The following is an 18,315-nucleotide window of genomic DNA, read 5'->3' on the forward strand; positions in this document are numbered from 1 at the left end:
AAAATGAAACGTTGCATGTTGACAATTATTCATCACCGAACTTGATCACATTTTGAAAGTGCAACAAATTCATTCTGAGTTTTAATAGTTAATATTTGTTAAATCATAAAACAATTCATGACACTTTAAATTGGAAGATTTCAAGTACAACCACTTTTCTCGTTAAAAAAAAAACAAGTTTATTTGGTCTATTCAACGATTTAATTCATATGGTGTGCGTACTCTTCAACTTACTTTTCAAAGTGCTCTGAATGGAATTAATTGCCTTTCAATCCGCAAAAAATTGTTGGCCAATGACCACCTCTCTCTCTCTTTCTCTCTGTATGCAGAGATGAGTGTTTTTGTAATTCAAAAAATCTCTGTCACTTATGGCGTTGAATGATGCTGATGTTTTCGTCAACAATGTATGCACTGTGATATTGTGTTTGCTAATCTGTTGAACGAGTTGAAGATAAATTTAAATAGAAGTGAAATACATACAGCCCAAGTACAGAATTGCGCAACTTTAGTTTTTCGGTATTCCCTCAACACAGGACAGTGCGTTCGAAAAAAAACTTTCAGAGTCACAAAAGGGACCGCAAGTACATTCTGCCCCAAATTACATGTGTGGTAGGCATCTGAAGAAAAGGATCGATATATTCCACATTCAAACGTGATCTATGTCTGGAAAAAATATTGATGTGCGCAAAGTTTGGTCCAAACTCGATTACTCCTTTCCAGATTTATCGTTCTAACCATTCGAAATCGTTCTAACCATTTAAAATTTTAAACTTTTGGATTAAGTGCTTTAAGGAGTGAAAAGTTATGTCCCATCTTCGAACATAAACTAAGTTTGGGCAAAATATTGTGATATCCAAGGTGTAGGCCAAAGCGGTTGATCGGTTCGAGAGTTATCGTTCGCTCCAGCTAGCCAGACAGACGGACGGAACTATACTTGTTAGGGGAACTATTTTTGGTACTGATATGATGGTTAGAAAGTCCGGTACAACAACGTTGTCTCCCCTGCGTACATACTTCATTTCCCTTCTGGTTGCGGTCGTCCCTCAGTATATCGCTTTAAAGTAGTAAAATTATTTTAACTCCTTTTAACGGCAAATCCCTATGTATAAGTTATGTTCACATTTTTTCGGTTAAAAAAAGCAACCATCACCACTGTTTCCCCCTTCTCAATTTAAAGCTCTTAAAGTGCCTGCCACTTCAGAATGGGCAGCAAAAAAGTGGGTTAATTCATCTAAAACGTTCATTTCAACGTCATTTCATATTTGCTGTTGTGGTAACTGAATTTCAAGCAGACATTACTGCATTTTACTTTCACAGCACCAGCAAAAATAACAACAACTGAACAATTACTCGCAGGTACCCATTAAAAGTGAGAGTAATTAAAATTTTGTTCAACATTTTCTTTTTCACTGCGAATTGCGTCTGGCTGTCGTTTTCATGAGTTCATTACCTCTTTTTTTGCGCCAGAATGAAGTAAATGTGCCTGCCTGCAAGCGTTATTTCCTTGCCATGGAGATGAATTTACTCAACTTTCCTTCTTTAATAACGACAAATTAACAGCGATAAAATTTATGACACATTTTACAATTTCTCGTTTAAAACAGCGTCGGTCATAGCAACCAACCGACCGACCGACCAACAAACAATCATGTCGGTCATTTGTCCAATTCGCAAGGAATCACGTTCATGGATGACATTTGCTTTGGTTTGTGTTAATGATTGAACGGATGAGTGTGGTCTTAATAATGATGGCTTTACATTTGTATTGTTTGTCTGTTTTTTTTGCTGTTCTTTGTTCTCCAATTACATAGATAAAAAAAATGTTGAATTGGAATGAAAATTGATTTACTGGGAAATTGTAAAGAAATATGGGATTTTATCATGGATGTGAGATCAGTATTGAAATTCTATAAAATGTGTTCATTGCGGCAATATTTTTAATGCAGTCACTGTAATTTAGCAAAAATATAGAAACTAAAACTGGTTCCAAAAATACCAACATTAACTGCAACGAAATTGGACTTTTGTTGATATTGAAATATTCCAACAATAATCTTATGAGAAGCTAATGGGAGATGTCTTGACTATTTGAATTTTACTTTGAGATCTGTTTTCCATAATAGAGCTTGAAGTTTAAGTCCAACAACAAGATATTAAAATAAAAGTATTTTGCAACTTTTTTTAGACCTAACTGAATCCTATTATCTCATCTAAAGTTGGAAGCTTAATATAGGCATAGTTAATATAAGTCGACTTCCGCACTTTTTTAAAGTACATGGTTTTTCGGGGTGACGTAGGGGATGGAAGATACCAAGGAACTGTCCTGACCGGTTTTAACATGGCAAACCCTAGGATTTATCTTGGTCCCTCTTTCATCTGAAGTGCACACTGACCTCCCCGTGGTGTCACCTGGGGAACTGCCTTTAACACCCGTTAAAGGTAGAAAAAACAGCCTAGTATGAAAAAAACGAACCCCTCTAAAGTTGACGAACCCCGCAAACGTGTTAAGGACCATGATCTGCGAATCTGCACCTGGAATGTTCGCACTCTTTATAGAGAAGGAGCAGTCTTCGCATTGGCGACGTACTTGAAAAGTACAAGGCCGATATTACTGCCATACAGGAAATACGATGGATTGGGAAAGGCGTCACAACAACACCTAAAGGTGACGCATAGTATTATAGCTGCCATGACGTAAAGCATGAGTTTGGTTGCGGATTCGTAGTTAGTCGGAGACTAAAACATCTGGTATCCAGCTTCACCCCAGTGAATGAAAGACTTGCTGCAATTCGAATAAAAGCTAACTTCTTCAACATCAGCTTTATTTGCGCTCATGCTCCCACTGAAGAAAAGGACGAACAGACCAAAGATATATTTTACGAGCGCTTAGAAGAAACATATGACCGTTGCCCTGCCCATGACTTAAAAATTATTCTAGGCGATTTTAATGCCAAAATTGGAAAGGAGAATATCTTTGCCCCAACAGTCGGGAATTTCAGTCTCCACAGTGAAACGTCTGACATTGGTATGAGGCTGATAGACTTTGCAGCTGCAAAAAACATGGTAGTTAGCAGTACCAGATTTAATCATCTCGATATTCATAAGGGCACCTGGCTGTCTCCAGATCAAAGAACAAGTAATCAAATTGATCATGTTGTGATAGATGGAAGGCATTTATCGAACGTGTTAGATGTACGATCGTTCCGAGGCGCAAACATTGATTCTGACCACTACCTTGTTGCAGCAAAGGTACGTACCCGTCTAAACGTTGCAAATAAAGCACGAACAGATACAACGCCACAACATATTCCACTCAACTAGCCCAATTGCTTAATGAGAGCACTCCTTGTCCCGATAACATAACAACACAATGGCAAAATATTGCCAACTCCATGCAAACAGCCGCAAAATCCATACTTGGATACCAGAGACCTCCACAAAGGAATTCATGGTATGACCAGGAGTGTCGTGCTGCTACCGAAGAGAAAAATGCAGCATATAGAGCTATTTTACAATCAGTAGCAACTGATGCCATGCCACATGGCGGTGCACGCAGAATTGGCAGGTCAAGGAATAAATGGCGCAAACAAGTGGATGATGAGATGAAAAGGCGCTGTATTCCAGAGTGCAAAGCAACAAATAGAGAGGAATGGAGATCTCTTCTTAGTTCGGCCTATAGAACAAATGTTCTGTAATGGGCCAGCTAAGTAAGTAAGTAAGTAAGCAACTGGTAACGCACGAGAGAAATATCGGCAGAAAAGGAGAGAAAGATACGGCTTTTCCGCCAGAAAAAGAGAGAAATGGAAAAGCGGGAGTGTGAAAAAATCGAGATGTACAGGAGCCAGAATGAAGTCCGAAAATTCTACCAAAGAGTGAAACATCAAACAGATGGCTTTGGTACAGGCACATCCTCCTGTAGAGACCAGCAAGGTAATCTGGTAACAGATATGGAAGGAACATTTCTCAGGATATGGAAAGAACATTTCTCAAATCTGCTGGTATCCAATAGTAGCGAAGACGATGATACCACAGATCCAATCCCAGAAGATGGTATACAATGTATACCGCCCGGCCAAGATGAGGTAAAAACTGCAATCAACCGGCTGAAGAATAATAAAGCATCGGGAGCCGATGGCTTACCAGCCGAGTTGTTTAAAACCGGAGGCGACGCGCTTTACCATACCAATGTGGCTTTAGACCTGGCAAGTCCACCATTGACCAGATATTTAGCCTGCGGCAAATCCTGGAGAAGACCCAAGAGATGCAGATCGACACACCTTTTTGTCGATTATAAAGCAGCATTCGACAGTCCCCTCCGATCAAAGGTATTCCATGGAATGTCTGAATTTGGTATCCCCGCAAAGCTCATCCGGCTTTGTAAGATGTACATATATATATAAATGTTCCACAAACATCCTATAATCATCCTCATATCAATGAGTGCACCCCGATTCATATTAGCTCAATGATATGGGACCTACAGTTTATCGCCGAGTCCGAACGGCGCACAGTGGATCCACCCATTGGCCAAAAATAAAAAAATTAGTGTCAAAATTTTGGTACAACATCTGGCAACTCTGACAGCTATGAGATGGACCTTTTAAAAAATATATTAGTTTTTGTTTCATTCGAACGCGATCTTCTTAAGAATAGCTTCAAAAGTCGGAACGTGTGACTACTATTTTTGTTGTGAGTACAACCTATATTTTAAGTGCAAGTAAATATATTCAAAATATCGCGAATCTTACACGTATAGCAAAATATTATAGTGGATTTTGAAGGAGGAGGTATTACCTTAAATTTCATTAAAAAATTGTGTTTTAGCGTATTGTGGAATTCTAGTTAGCTGCATATTTTCCTAGTGTATTTTGTAATGCCAATTCGATCATATACATAAATTTGACCTAAGGTTTTAGTCATGGTGCCCACCAGTGCCCACCTCGGGAATAATTTTCCAAAGTAGGTCATGGGTTTAAGATTATTAAGTATTAAAATCAGCTGCCATCTAGTGCCAGACTATAAATGGTGGGTCACTGATGAAAGCTACCCTAGAATAGGGTTTCTATGGATATATTAGCGTATAACTCTGTAATCTGACCACGTACATTAACATAATTGGCATCAGTGGCAAGATGAAGAAATCTTCTTCCAAATTTGTCTTACGTTGGCGGTACATGACTTCCAGCAAGAACGCTATAAGATGTATATTAAAAATTTTACAAATTTTCAGACAAAAAATTTTGATTTTTTTAATCCGCTAAATTGGTTGGATTTTATATTGTTTTGGAGATTGTTGTGTTTCCCCAAGCCTATTTTTGCATTATAAGATAATCGGGACCTTTGTTCATGTAATTTTATATTAACAGCATAATACAATTCTTACCGTATACCCCCTTCAGAGGGGAAAGGGGGAGAATGGTACGCTCGTGGCTTCTTAAAACACTCTTCGAAGCAGCACAAAGCTGTAACCGGCGCATTGGCTTGATTTTTACACCATAAATATTTTTGGCCACATTCTCCATACAAGTGGATCCACTGTGCGGCGTGTCTAAGACACCACTTTTGTAGAGAAGTTTTACATGGCTGAAATACTCAGGAAATGTCGCCAACATTACTGAGGGGTATTTTGCCACCGTTGAAAAGTGTTTTGATTTTGCCAGGCCGGGGAATCGAACCCACGACCTCATGTGTGCAAGGCGGGTGTGCATACCATTGCACCACGGTGGCACCCAAGGCTTTGTAAGATGACTTTAACTAATACTAGTAGGTCCACAGTTAAAATTGGAAAGAACCTCTCCGAACAGTTCAGTACCAAAAGAGGTTTCAGACAAGGAGACAGCCTTTCGTGTGACCTATTCAACATTTTGCTGGAAAAGGTAATACGAGATGCAAATTTCAAAAGAAATGGCACAATTTACACCAATAGTCACATGTTACTTGCTTATGCTGATGACATAGACATCATGGGACGATCAGTAAAGGAAGTAACTGATACCTTTAGGAAGGTCGAAGCAGAATCTGCGAAAGTGGGTCTGGCGGTAAACGGCGAAAAGACCAAATTGATGGTGTCGACGCGCAAAGCGTCCATAGAGCTCGGACCAACTGTGGAAGTTGGTACCTATAATTTTAAGGTAGTTAAAGACTTCGTCTACCTCGGCACTACCATAAACACAACAAACAACATCAGTTGTGAAATAAGAAAAAGAATTTGTAAGCAATTTAAAAACAAAGCCACATCTCGTCAAACAAAAATAACGCTATATAAAACGCTGATACTACCCGTGCTAATATATGGCTCCGAAGCATGGGTACTTGCGCAAGCAGATAAGGCAGTGCTTGGTGTGTTTGAGAGAAAAATTCTTCGAAAGATCTACGGGCCGATTCGCGTTGACGGTGAATATCGACGTCGTATGAACCACGAGCTATATCAGCCAGCTATACAAAGACATGAAGACAAGATCTTTTCTTAGTTCGGTCTATGGAACAAATGTTCTGAAATGGGCCAACTAAGTAAGGGGTAGTTTACACTATATGTAAATGTCATATGACATGCAATTTTCCATCATTATATAGTCGCTAATATGTGCAATATTGGGGATTTTCCTTACGCCATTTACTTTGTGCGTCCACACCAGCAAAATTGTAATAAAATTACGTCCCCACATTGCGTGGGTAGATATTTAATGTTTTTATTTCGTGTCATATGACATTGATAGATAGTGTAAACTACCTCTAAGTAAGTAAGCATGGTTTTTCGAAGTCATTCAGATTATTATTTCATCCTATTTACTCAGCCTTAAGGCTAAATTTGATACGATCAAAAATCGAAATCGCTTTTCGAAATAATGCATTTTTATCGCAAATCACTTTCATAGAATTTGGAGTCGATTTACTCTTGTCCATATGGCTGGAGCGCTCGATAACTTTCGAGCGGCTCAACCAATGTTGTTGTTGTTTTTCTCCGATTAGACAAAAATGCGACTGGAAATTGGACCTATAAAAATTGTTATGGAAATCAAAATCGGTCAGGGAACATTGTACAACGTTAACCATTTGCCACAAAATTTCGTATATAATGTTTATGGATGAAATGAAAAAAAAACTTGGATGTCTGCAATACAATAAAACTTTTTTTTTTGACGGTCTCTAAAGTATATGTTTATTTTTACAAGACTGCATTTAAATTGCTAACAATATCGGTCCAAATTTTGCTTACTCCTTATTGTATGTATCAGGGTACAAATAAGGATCGACACTTCGAAAATCAATGTTGAAAATTAAAAGAAGCGAGGGACTAATACCCTTTTGCCATCATGCTCTGAAAGCCAAATTCGGGTTTGTAATACAGCGATTTATTGTCGTATGTTTTTGTCAAACCCTTTCCCTAAATTGAATTCAGAAAGTGTATAGCAATTTAATTCCGTGTAACAATTTAATAATAAAGCATATAAATTAGTTCGTCTTTTTCAAAAAATGTATTTTTCATTTATTTTTCGGATTTTAAACTTTCAATTTCATATTTTATTTATATATTTTTATTGTTCTCTAATATTTATTTTCCTAATGTCAAGCCATTCAAATACATTGTTTATTGTTTTCTTCCACGAATACAATTATTTTCGAATATTTAATGTTCTTGTTGTTGCTGCTGCTTGGTCCATTTACTGACTGTAGGTGTTGTCGTCGTCGATATGAATGGCATTTTTATTGTTTCAATTTATTTATTATTAATAATTAATATTGACCCTCATTGATTTGTTGTTCGGATGTGAATGTGTGTGTGCGTTTGTGCGTGCTCCTGTTTGTGCTCAAATAGTAATTACAATAATTTATTCAAGTTCTTTTGTTAGATTTTGAAAATAAATATTGGCAATTAGGCGTTTTTGTTTTATTCGAAGGCTAGCTGCCTGACCGTTCGATCGACAGACCGTCGTATTTGGCTGCCGTAATGCTAGTCATGTGCAAAAAGTATAAATGAAAAGGACATTATGATTAATTATTCTATTCGTTGTTTTTTTTTTTCAATACAACCATTTTTGTTTTATTTTATTCAAAAAAATATGTTGTGTCCTCCGGAGGGTTTCGAATTAAATATAATCTTTTCCTCAGAGAAAGTCTCTTGGTTTACTATGAGAGTGTCTTTTGGAAGTCCATTTGGTCTTCTATGAGAAGACCTTTTTTGCTTGGTATTCTATAAGAAGACAATTTGGTCTTCAATAAGAAGACAAATTGGTATTCTTTAAAAAGACCTTTTGGACTTCTATAAAAAGACCATTTGGTCTTCTACAAAAAGATCATTTGGTCTTCTATAAGAAGACCATTTGTTCTTCTACAAAAAAACCATTTGGTCTTCTACAAAAAGACTATTAGGACTTCTACAATTGGTCTTCTATAAGAAGACCATTTGGACTTCTATAAGAAGACCATTTGGACTTCTATAAGAAGACCATTTGGACTTCTATAAGAAGATCATTTGGTCTTCTATAAGAAGACTATTTGGTCTTCTATAAGAAGACCATATGGTCTTCTACAAAAAGACCATTTTGTCTTCTACAAAAAGACTATTAGGACTTCTACAATTGGTCTTCTATAAGAATTCCATTTTGTCTTCTATAAGAAGACCATTTGGACTTCTATAAGAAGACCATTTGGACTTCTATAAGAAGACCATTTGGTCTTCTATAAGAAGACCATTTGGTCTTCTACAAGAAGACCATTTGGACTTCTAAGGAAAGATCATTTGGTCTTCCACAAGAAGACCATTTGGTCTTCTACAAGAAGACCATTTGATCTTCTACAAGAAGACCATTTGGTCTTCTACAAGAAGACCATGTGGACTTCTATAAGAAGACCATTTGGTCTTCTATAAGAAGACCATTTGGTCTTCTATAAGAAGACCATTTGGTCTTCTACAAAAAGACTATTAGGACTTCTACAATTGGTCTTCTATAAGAAGACCATTTGGACTTCTATAAGAAGACCATTTGGACTTCTATAAGAAGACCATTTGGTCTTCTATAAGAAGACCATTTGGTCTTCTATAAGAAGACCATTTGGTCTTCTATAAGAAGACCATTTGGTCTTCTATAAGAAGACCATTTGGTCTTCTACAAGAACACCATTTGGTCTTCTATAAGAAGACCATTTGGTCTTCTATAAGAAGACTATTTGGTCTTCTACAAGAAAACCATTTGGTCTTCTACAAGAAGACCATTGGGACTTCAACAAGAAGACCATTTGGACTTCAACAAGAAGACCATTTGGTCTACTACAAGAAAACCATTTGGTCTTCTATAGGAAGACCATTTGGTCTTTTATATTGAGACCATTTGGTCTTCTATAAGAAGATCATTTGATATTCTATAAGAAGACCATTTGGTCTTCTATAAGAAGACCATTTGATCTTCTATAAGAACACCATTTGGTCTTCTATAAGAAGACCATTTGGTCTTCTATAAGAAGACCATTTGGTCTTCTATAAGAAGACCATTTAGTCTTCAATAAGAAGACATTTGGTCTTCTACTAGAAGACCATTTGGACTTCTATAAGAAGACCATTTGGTCTTTATAAGAAGACGATTTGGTGTTCTTTTATACGAAGACCATTTGGTCTTCTATAAGAAGACCATTTGGTCTTCTATAAGAAGACCATTTGGTCTTCTACAAGAAGACTATTTGGTCTTCTACAAGAAGACCATTTGGACTTCTATAAGAAGACCACTTGGACTTCTTTAAGAAGACCTTTTGGTCTTCTATAAGACTTCTTTGGACTTCTACAATTGGTCCTCTATAAGAAGTTCATTTGGTTTACTATAAGAAGACCATTTGGTATTCTACAAGAAGGCCATTTGGACTTCTACAAGAAGACCATTTGGTCTTCTACAAGAAGACCATTTGGACTTCTATAAGAAGACCACTTGGACTTCTACAAGAAGACCATTTGGACTTCTACAAGAAGACCATTTGGTCTTCTTCAAGAAGACCATTTGGTCTTCTTCAAGAAGACCATTTGGTCTTCTCCAAGAGGACCATTTGGTCTTCTACAAGAAGACTATTTGGTCTTCTACAAGAAGACTATTTGGACTTCTATAAAAATATCATGTGGACTTCTATAAGAAGACAATTTTGACTTCTATAAGAAGACCATTTGGCCTTCTATAAGAAGACCATTTGGTCTTCTATAAGAAGACCATTTTGACTTCTATAAGAGGACCATTTACTACGAGAGGACCATTTGGTTTTCTACAAGAATACTTTTTGGACTTCTACAATTGGTCCTATATAAGAAGACCATTTGGTCTACTATAAGAATTCCATTTTGTCTTCTATAAGAGGACCATTTGGTCTTCTACAAGAAGACCAATTGGTATTCTACAAGAAGACCATTTGGACTTCTATAAGAAGACCATTTGGACTTCTATAATAAGACCATTTGGTCTTCTATAAGAGGACCATTTTGTCTTCTATAAGAATACTATTTGGTCTTCTACAAGAATACTATTTGGACTTCTACAGTTGGTCTTCTATAAGAAGACAATTTGGTCTTCTATGAGAAGTCCTTTTGGTCTTCTATGCGAAGTGCTTCTGGTCTTCTGTGAGAAGATTTTTTGGTATACTATGAGAAGGTCTTTTGGTCCTCTAATGAGAAGACCTTTAGTTATTCTATGAGAGGACTTGTTGTTCTTCTATGAGAAGGCCTGTTAGTCGTCTAAGAAAATTCCTTTTGGTTTTCTATGAGAAGTCCTTTTGGTCTTCTATGAGAAGTCATGTTTGCCTTCTATTGAAAGACTTTTTGGTCTTCTGTGAGAAGACATTTTTGCTTTTATGAAATGACCGTTTTGCTTCTATGAGAAGACCTTGTGGTGTTCTTTAAGAAGACGTTTCGATTTTATAAGAAGAATAGTGGTCTTCGGTGTGAAAACCACTTTATGAAAAGACATTTTACTGTGCTATGAGAAGAACATTTGGTCTTCCACGAGAAGCCTAGTTTGGAGTTTTGTGAGAAGATCTATGATATCTATCTATTCCATGAAAAGTAGTTGGTATTGTTATGAGAAAAGCTATTCAAATTCTCCTATGAGCACCCACATGCGCCTCACACTGTTCGTATTTAAATAATATTGAATTTGAATTTTATCTCTTTAATATTCGCTGCTGATATAAATGTTGAAACAATGATGCTGTGTAAATAATACCGCCAATGAACGTTTCAAATGTTTTAATAACAAAAACGGCGCGCAGAAAAAAAATCCGTTATATGTTCAAATAATGAACATTACACAATGATTATGGCAACAACGAATATAACAACAGCAAAACAACAACAAAAAACAACATTTAAATTGCATTCATGATTTATGTTTTACATGAAAATCGGTTTTTTTTCGTTGAAAAAAAAAAAAAACATTAAATATTTTATCAAAGCGAGCAGAAACGACAGCAATAGAATCTATGCGAATTAAATACGCTGAAGATAAATTTTTAATTTCAAAACATGAAATCACACGTGCACACAATGCATACAAACGAAACAAACTTACCGTGGAAGGACGGACGGTGGTAACTACAATTAATTTCAATTCAAATCATGTTATCGGACTGAAACAAATACTCGGCAAGCCTGTCATAACATATTTGTTTAAAATGATGCAACAACAACAGTAAAATAATGTTTTTATAATGGAATTGGACAATTTATAAAAATTATATATTACAGTGTTTGCTATTGCCGAGTACAATGAATTTAAATTTTATCTATTGTTTTTTTTTCTCTTTCTTTTTTTTCTTCCGAACAATTTCGTTCCAGAGCCTTCTTACGTGACGTTGTTGAAACTGCAAACATTTTCATAAAAATGATGGAAAAGTTTTGCAAAGATTCTGTTGTTGTACAGGACAAGAAACGCACCAAAAAACGTTCCAATAAAAAATCGAAGAAATCGGAAAAACCAAAACAGGAAACTGAGGTAAGTTGTAATGTGTAGACAATTTAAGGTATTTAATTTTAAAATTTTAATAAAAAAATGCTTATTGCACTAGATTGGTCAAGAGAGCAGTACTCGGTCTGGGCTCCACTTGTTAATTAGTTTTATATTATCTGTCTTCAAAATTTTTGATTTGTATTAGCCTCGAGGGCGTTCGAAGAGAGTAATCGAGATAGTCCAAATTTTTCACAAATTTTTCCAAGATTTATTTTTGGGGTATATGGGCATTTCTGTGTGAAATCGGACACTTTTTCAAAATGCTCTTCAGCAAAACATTTCAGTATACATATATTAAAATTTTAACGGTTCTAACTGTTCCACAGATATCGAAAAAGTCGAATCCTGTAAAAACTATATGCAAAGAAATACTCATAGCTTCTTTAATATTGGCCCAATTTAAACAAATTCTTTTTTTGCATGCTTTAGCAGCTGTTTAACGAAAAATAGAAAAAATACATTTGCACAGTGGACTTGGATGCAATTTTGGCGATTTAATATTTAAAATCATTTTTAACAATGGTTGTACTCTTCTATATTCTTGGATTTCTTTTTGTATTAAACTACGTTCAATTACAAAAAGTTTATGTCCTATTTGCTAATGGGATTCATTTTTCGATTTTAAGAATGGTTTAGCAATTACCAGCATTAGTGGGTATTACTGAATAACGTTTTTTTGTGGCCGCAATAGGTTTAGCCACTGCATATTTTAAATTCAAATCCTCGTTCGTATTTAAATGATCATCTTCTGAAAAAATATCTCTTTGATATTTGGTAGATTATTCGGCTCGAATGTACAGTCATATAATTCCCGAGCTGTATTTATTTGAACATCAATTTAGTTAGTTTATTGTTTTGCTGGTGCAATAATTGCTAACCTGCCAAATACACAATAACATTTGTTTCTCACTAATTATACCCTCAGCATTTATGCTAACGAGGGTATGTATATACACTTTCATACGAGCAAAATGTGTCTCATCGAAATAATGGTTTTAGACCCCAAGTATGTTTGGACGAAATGTGTTTCAGGCAATTTGGAGTCGATTTAGCAATGTCCGTCCGTCTGTCTGTCTGGTTGGCTGGTGCGCACGATAACTCTCGAACAGATGAGCCGATTTTTTTTTCAAAGTTTGGCTTTCATAATATTTTGTCCAAACTTAATTTAAGTTCGAAGATAAGCCATATCGGTCCACTCCTTCTGGTACCTCCCCCACAAAAGTTCAAAAATGTTCGAAAAAATTGTGCGCACGAGAACTCTTGAAGGGAGTGACCGATTTAGTCCATACTTTACACATTCTAATGTGTCTACAAGATATAGATCAGGTTCGAATATGGTCTCTATTGTCTACTCCTTCGGGTACCTCCCACACAGAATTTCGTATAAGTTTACTTTAAGACGTGCTTTCGAATCACTTCGATTTTTATTGAAACAATTTGTATACGCTGCCTCCATTATGACGGTAAAAGCTTTTTCAGGGGCAAGTCCTTACTTCTTGAGAAAACAGCCCGAGAGGTGTAAAAAACCCCTGTGGCACGATAACTCTCGAACAGATCAACCTATTCCAAAAGTTATACGATGACTCACTGAAATGACTAGTGGGCGCGATATCTATCGAAAAGATATAACTCTCAAAACAAAATCCACTTCCATAACGGACTCTGTCGGCCGAATCCTTTAAGTACCTCCTCCGCAACACTCTTGAGTTTGAATCCTAATCCACATTTTTTCGCAAGTTCAAATGTCCAAAAAGGCCACAAAATTCTGAAATGGCCTTTAAAACATTCAATCTGTCCGTAGAAGAAAGTTTCAATTCACATAGGCTGAGGGTATATCTCTGTCGGCAAAGCCGACTGACACTTCCTTACTTGTTATACCCTCAGCCTTTAGGCTAAAGAGGGTATTTACACTTTGATACGACCAAAAATGTGCCTCATCGAAATAATGGTTTTAGACCCCAAGTATGTTTGTACGATATCCGTTTCAGACAATTTTGAGTAGATCTAGCAATGTCCGTCCGTCTGTCTGTCTGTCGGTCTGTCTGGCTGGCTGGTGCGCACGATAACTCTCGAACGGATCGATCGATTCGGTTCAAATTTTGGGTATCGAAATATTTTGTCCAGATTAGATTTAAGTTCGAAGATGGGCCATATAGGTCCACTCTTTTAGGTACCTCCCCCACAAATGTTCAAAAATTGTCGCAAAACTTGTGCGCACGATAACTCTTGTAGGGAATAACCGATTTGGTCCATACATTGCACATCGTGTAATTTCTACCAAACTTAGATTAGGTTCCAATATGGACTCAATCGGTCCACTCCTTCGGGTACCTCCCACACAAAATTTCGGAAAAGTTCAGTTTAGGACCTGGTCTCGAATCGCTTTGATTTTTGTTTACGCAAGTTGTATTCGCTGTCCTCTATACGTCGCTGTAACTTTCATTAGGGGCAAGTCCCTACTTCCTGAGAAAATAGCCTGAAAGTTACAAAAAACCCTATGACACCGTGTGTAGTGGTTGCAGCGCAAGATAACTCTCGAACGGATCTGCCGACTCGGTCCAAAATTTGGCTTTCGTAATATTTTGTCCAAACTTAGTTCAAGTGCAAAGATGGATTATATCGGTCCACTCCTTCCGGTACCTCCCCCACAGAAGTTCGAAAATGTTCAGAAATTTTGTGCGTACGATAACTCTTGAAGGGAGTAACCGATTTGGTCCATACTTTGCACATTTGAAATTTCTACCAGACTTAGATGAGGTTCCAATATGGACTCAATCGGTAAACTCCTTCGAGTACCTCCCACACAAAATTTCGGAAAAGTTCAGTTTAGGACCTGCTCTCGAATCGCCTTGGTTTTTGTTGTACCATCTTGTATTCACACACGAAGGTACAAGTTTCCTCAGGGGCAAGCCCATACTTCCTGAAAAAATAGCCTGAAAGTTGAAAAACAAACCCTATGACACCATGTTTATGGGTGAAAGCGCAAGATAATTCTCGAACGGAAATGCCAAAATTTGGCCTTCGTAATATTGTTTCCAAGCTTAGTTTAAGTTCGTAGATAAGCCATATCGGTCCACTCCTTCAGGTACCTACGCCACAAAAGTTCAAAAATATTTGGAAAAATTGTGGGCACGATAACTCTTGATGGGAGTGACCGATTTGGTCCATACTTTACACATTCTCATAATATCTACCAGATATAGATCAGGTTCGAATATGGACTATATTTGTCCACTCCATCCCGTACCTCCCACACAAAATTTTTAGATAAGTTCTCTTTAAGACCTGATATTGAATCACTTTGATTTCTGTTGAAGCAACCTGCATTCGCTGCCTCAATTACGATGGTAAAAGTTGTTTCAGGGGCAAGTCCATACTTCTTGAGAAAACAGCCCGAAGGGTGTAAAAACCCCCTATGGCACCCCCATGGTCTATGTCGGTCCATTCCTTTAAGTACCTTTTCAGCAAAATTTTTGAACTTTAATCCTAATCAACATTTTTGTCGGTTCATACGAGACCAAAATAAATACATAAGTTTATTGTGAAAAAGTGTTTCAATTTGCACAGGCTGAGGGTATATCTCTGTCGGCAAAGCCGACTGATACTTTTTTACTTGTTTTCTTTAATTCTAATTAAGTTTATTCATTCGTGCAGGAAGGGAAATAATTTTTGAGATTTTTTTTTCATTTTATACATTTTTTCTCAAAAAAAAAAAAAAAAAAATGAATAAAATTGATTTGTGCGTGAACTTTTTTATATTTCAATGAAATAAACGTTATTTTAGTGATTAATATGCAAAAGTTCATTTATCGTTGCTACAGGAAATCATTTTTGAGAAAAAGTATCACACAGCATTAGTTTTGATTGCGGATTTGTAATTAGTCGAAGGCTAAAACATTTGGAACCTATGCACAGTGGATCCACTTGTATGGAGAAAGTGGCCATGAACAAAGGTCCCGATTATCTTATGATGCAAAAATAGGCTTGGGGAAACAAAACAATCTCCAAAATAACATAAAATCCAACCAATTTAGCGGGTTAAAAAAATAAAATCTGAAAATTGGCAAAATTTTTAATATAGATCGTATAGGTTTTTTCCTGGAAGGCACGTACCGCCAACGTAAGACTAATTTGGAAGAAGATTGCTTCATCTTGGCACTGATGCCAATAATGTTAAAGTAACTGGTCAGATCTGGCTAATGTCCACAATTTTTGGTGGGGGAGTTTCTGTACAATTGGGAACTCCAAATGCCAAGTTACAGCCAATTCGGACAAAAATGAAGACAAAATCCTCAAAACACCTGAAATCGGGTGGTACCTCTATATGGGGGTTATAGGAAAGAATGGACTCATATTGGTTTTGGTTCCATGTTTATGTATTGTCATCCAAATCTGAAAAGTGTGCAAAGTTTCAGTTCGATTGGTCAACTGTAACTGTGTTAAAAATTAGATACTAGATTTGAACTAAACGGACACCAAAGCAAGTTAAATAAAACACAGTAAAAAGGTCATACCCTAATAAACAAACCATAAAGATACAAAAAATTTAAAAAGGAAATCGGATTTTTAATTTTTTTAATCGAGCTTTATGATCTATAACGCAAGTGAAAAAGGAAAGCCGACGGTTCGAACCCACACACATAGACATATCGGATGTGAAGTGGAGCGCTTCTCTTCCCAAATTTTGTTTTTCTATAAATTTATTTTTTTTCCAAAAGTACTCCTTGCCTTTCATAAAACTCTTATAAAAACTCATATATTTATAAAAATGTACATTTGTGTGAAGAAGCTAAAATTTACATGGGAAACGTTATGGAAAAAGAAACAAAACTTTACCCATGTAATTAAAAAACAATTTAAAAAGTTTTAAACGGACGGAACGGCACTGGAACAAAAGAAAATATGGACTGAGAGAGGGCACTCTCGGCATCATTCTATGAAAACGGAACTTTGTTCTAAGCTGTTCCCTAAAAGTTCTAGTCCACTAAATTTGGTATTTCACTAACATTTAGTACCTAACGAAAAATAAAATAGCTCACTTCGTGTAAAAGCTACGGTAATTTATAAAAACGACACTTACAGGCAACAATCGTACCTATCTAACAAAAAAAATTAAGTTGCTGAGAAATAGCTGTTTCTTTCCCCAGAAATTCGCAAAAATTACGTATTTTCCAAAATTGTCAAACATTTTTTATCTTAAGGAGCACGCCACGCCCACACCTTCCAATATTTTGATCTAAATGTTTGCTTTCCTTAGTTTCAATATGTTTACTATCGAATGCCATATAGAAATTAACAATCGGTGACAACAACAAATGGGGGGTTTTGGCCAGAAAAATCGATTTCAGAACCACTGTGCGTAGTCAATAGGCTAATCAAAGCGAGAGCAGTGTATACATATAGTGAATTTAAACCTGGCTCGTAACTAACACCATTACGCAAGATACAGGTGTTCATATGCAAGTGCCTCAGGTTCATATGCCGAATATTCTGGTCCAACACCATAAGAAACAGTGCTGTGGAACGTAACGAATCACGAACCTATACAAAAAACAGATTAAACGTAGGAAATGAAGATGGATTGACCACACCGTAAGATAAAAATGTACATAGCATAACCGGAATGGCGCTTGAATGGAATCCCCAAGGATCACAACATCAAGGTCGATGGAGGGGAATACCTGACGACGAACAATAACCCAAGAACTAAGTCAAAATAACCTAACATGGGAAGATCCAAAAACCACCTCAACTAATCTAGTAAGATGGCGATGCTTTGTGGTAGCCTTATGCTTCCAAGAGGAATAACAGGAGAAAGAAAGCTCGTTTTCCCATTTCATCTTTGAACTTGCAAAGCGCAGATGCAATGGCGTAGGGTATCACCTTGTCGTTTGCCCACACCATCTACCTTTTAAGCTTTTTAATAATATACATTAATTAAAACGTTAACGTTAAATAAAATGTCCAATGCATAAAAATGGCGAAAAAAAAACAAACTTATTAAATCCTTTAATCCTGTGTATCTAACATTATAATTTGAAAACCATTAATTATCCTACTAGGCATGGTTTTTTCCCCTCTCCGTGTTCACACATACACATTATTTGTTTGGCAGTCTTTTTTGTGCAATTTTTGCTGTTGCCTTCCAGTCTTTTAATTTTAAATGGGAATTTATGCACATCATCCAATTTAATTGAATGAAAATATTGTTGTATCAGCACAAAAATTGTGTTTTTAAAGTTACAAATGCCAGGCTGCTGACATGTGAAGAGGAGAGGACTGCATAAGCCATATATTACACTTACACATACATATATATCTACTACATTGGTTGTCC

At 36.4% G+C, this 18,315-nt stretch overlaps 1 protein-coding gene across 2 annotated transcripts in view; it reads left to right on the forward strand.

Annotated features, from left to right (window-relative positions):
- The window catches only part of timeout (circadian regulator timeout), a 669,268-nt gene that overhangs the window by 199,241 nt on the left and 451,712 nt on the right, over positions 1 to 18,315 (forward strand). For both annotated transcript variants that reach the window (XM_073960207.1, XM_073960208.1), the window contains exon 8: positions 11,807 to 11,963. In XM_073960207.1, coding sequence (XP_073816308.1) covers positions 11,807 to 11,963 — 157 coding nt within the window. The remainder of the gene's footprint in view (positions 1 to 11,806; positions 11,964 to 18,315) is intronic.

Source organism: Musca autumnalis, unplaced genomic scaffold (assembly GCF_047663935.1).
Source record: "Musca autumnalis isolate F117 unplaced genomic scaffold, ASM4766393v1 scaffold_1, whole genome shotgun sequence".
NCBI lineage: Eukaryota > Metazoa > Arthropoda > Insecta > Diptera > Muscidae > Musca > Musca autumnalis.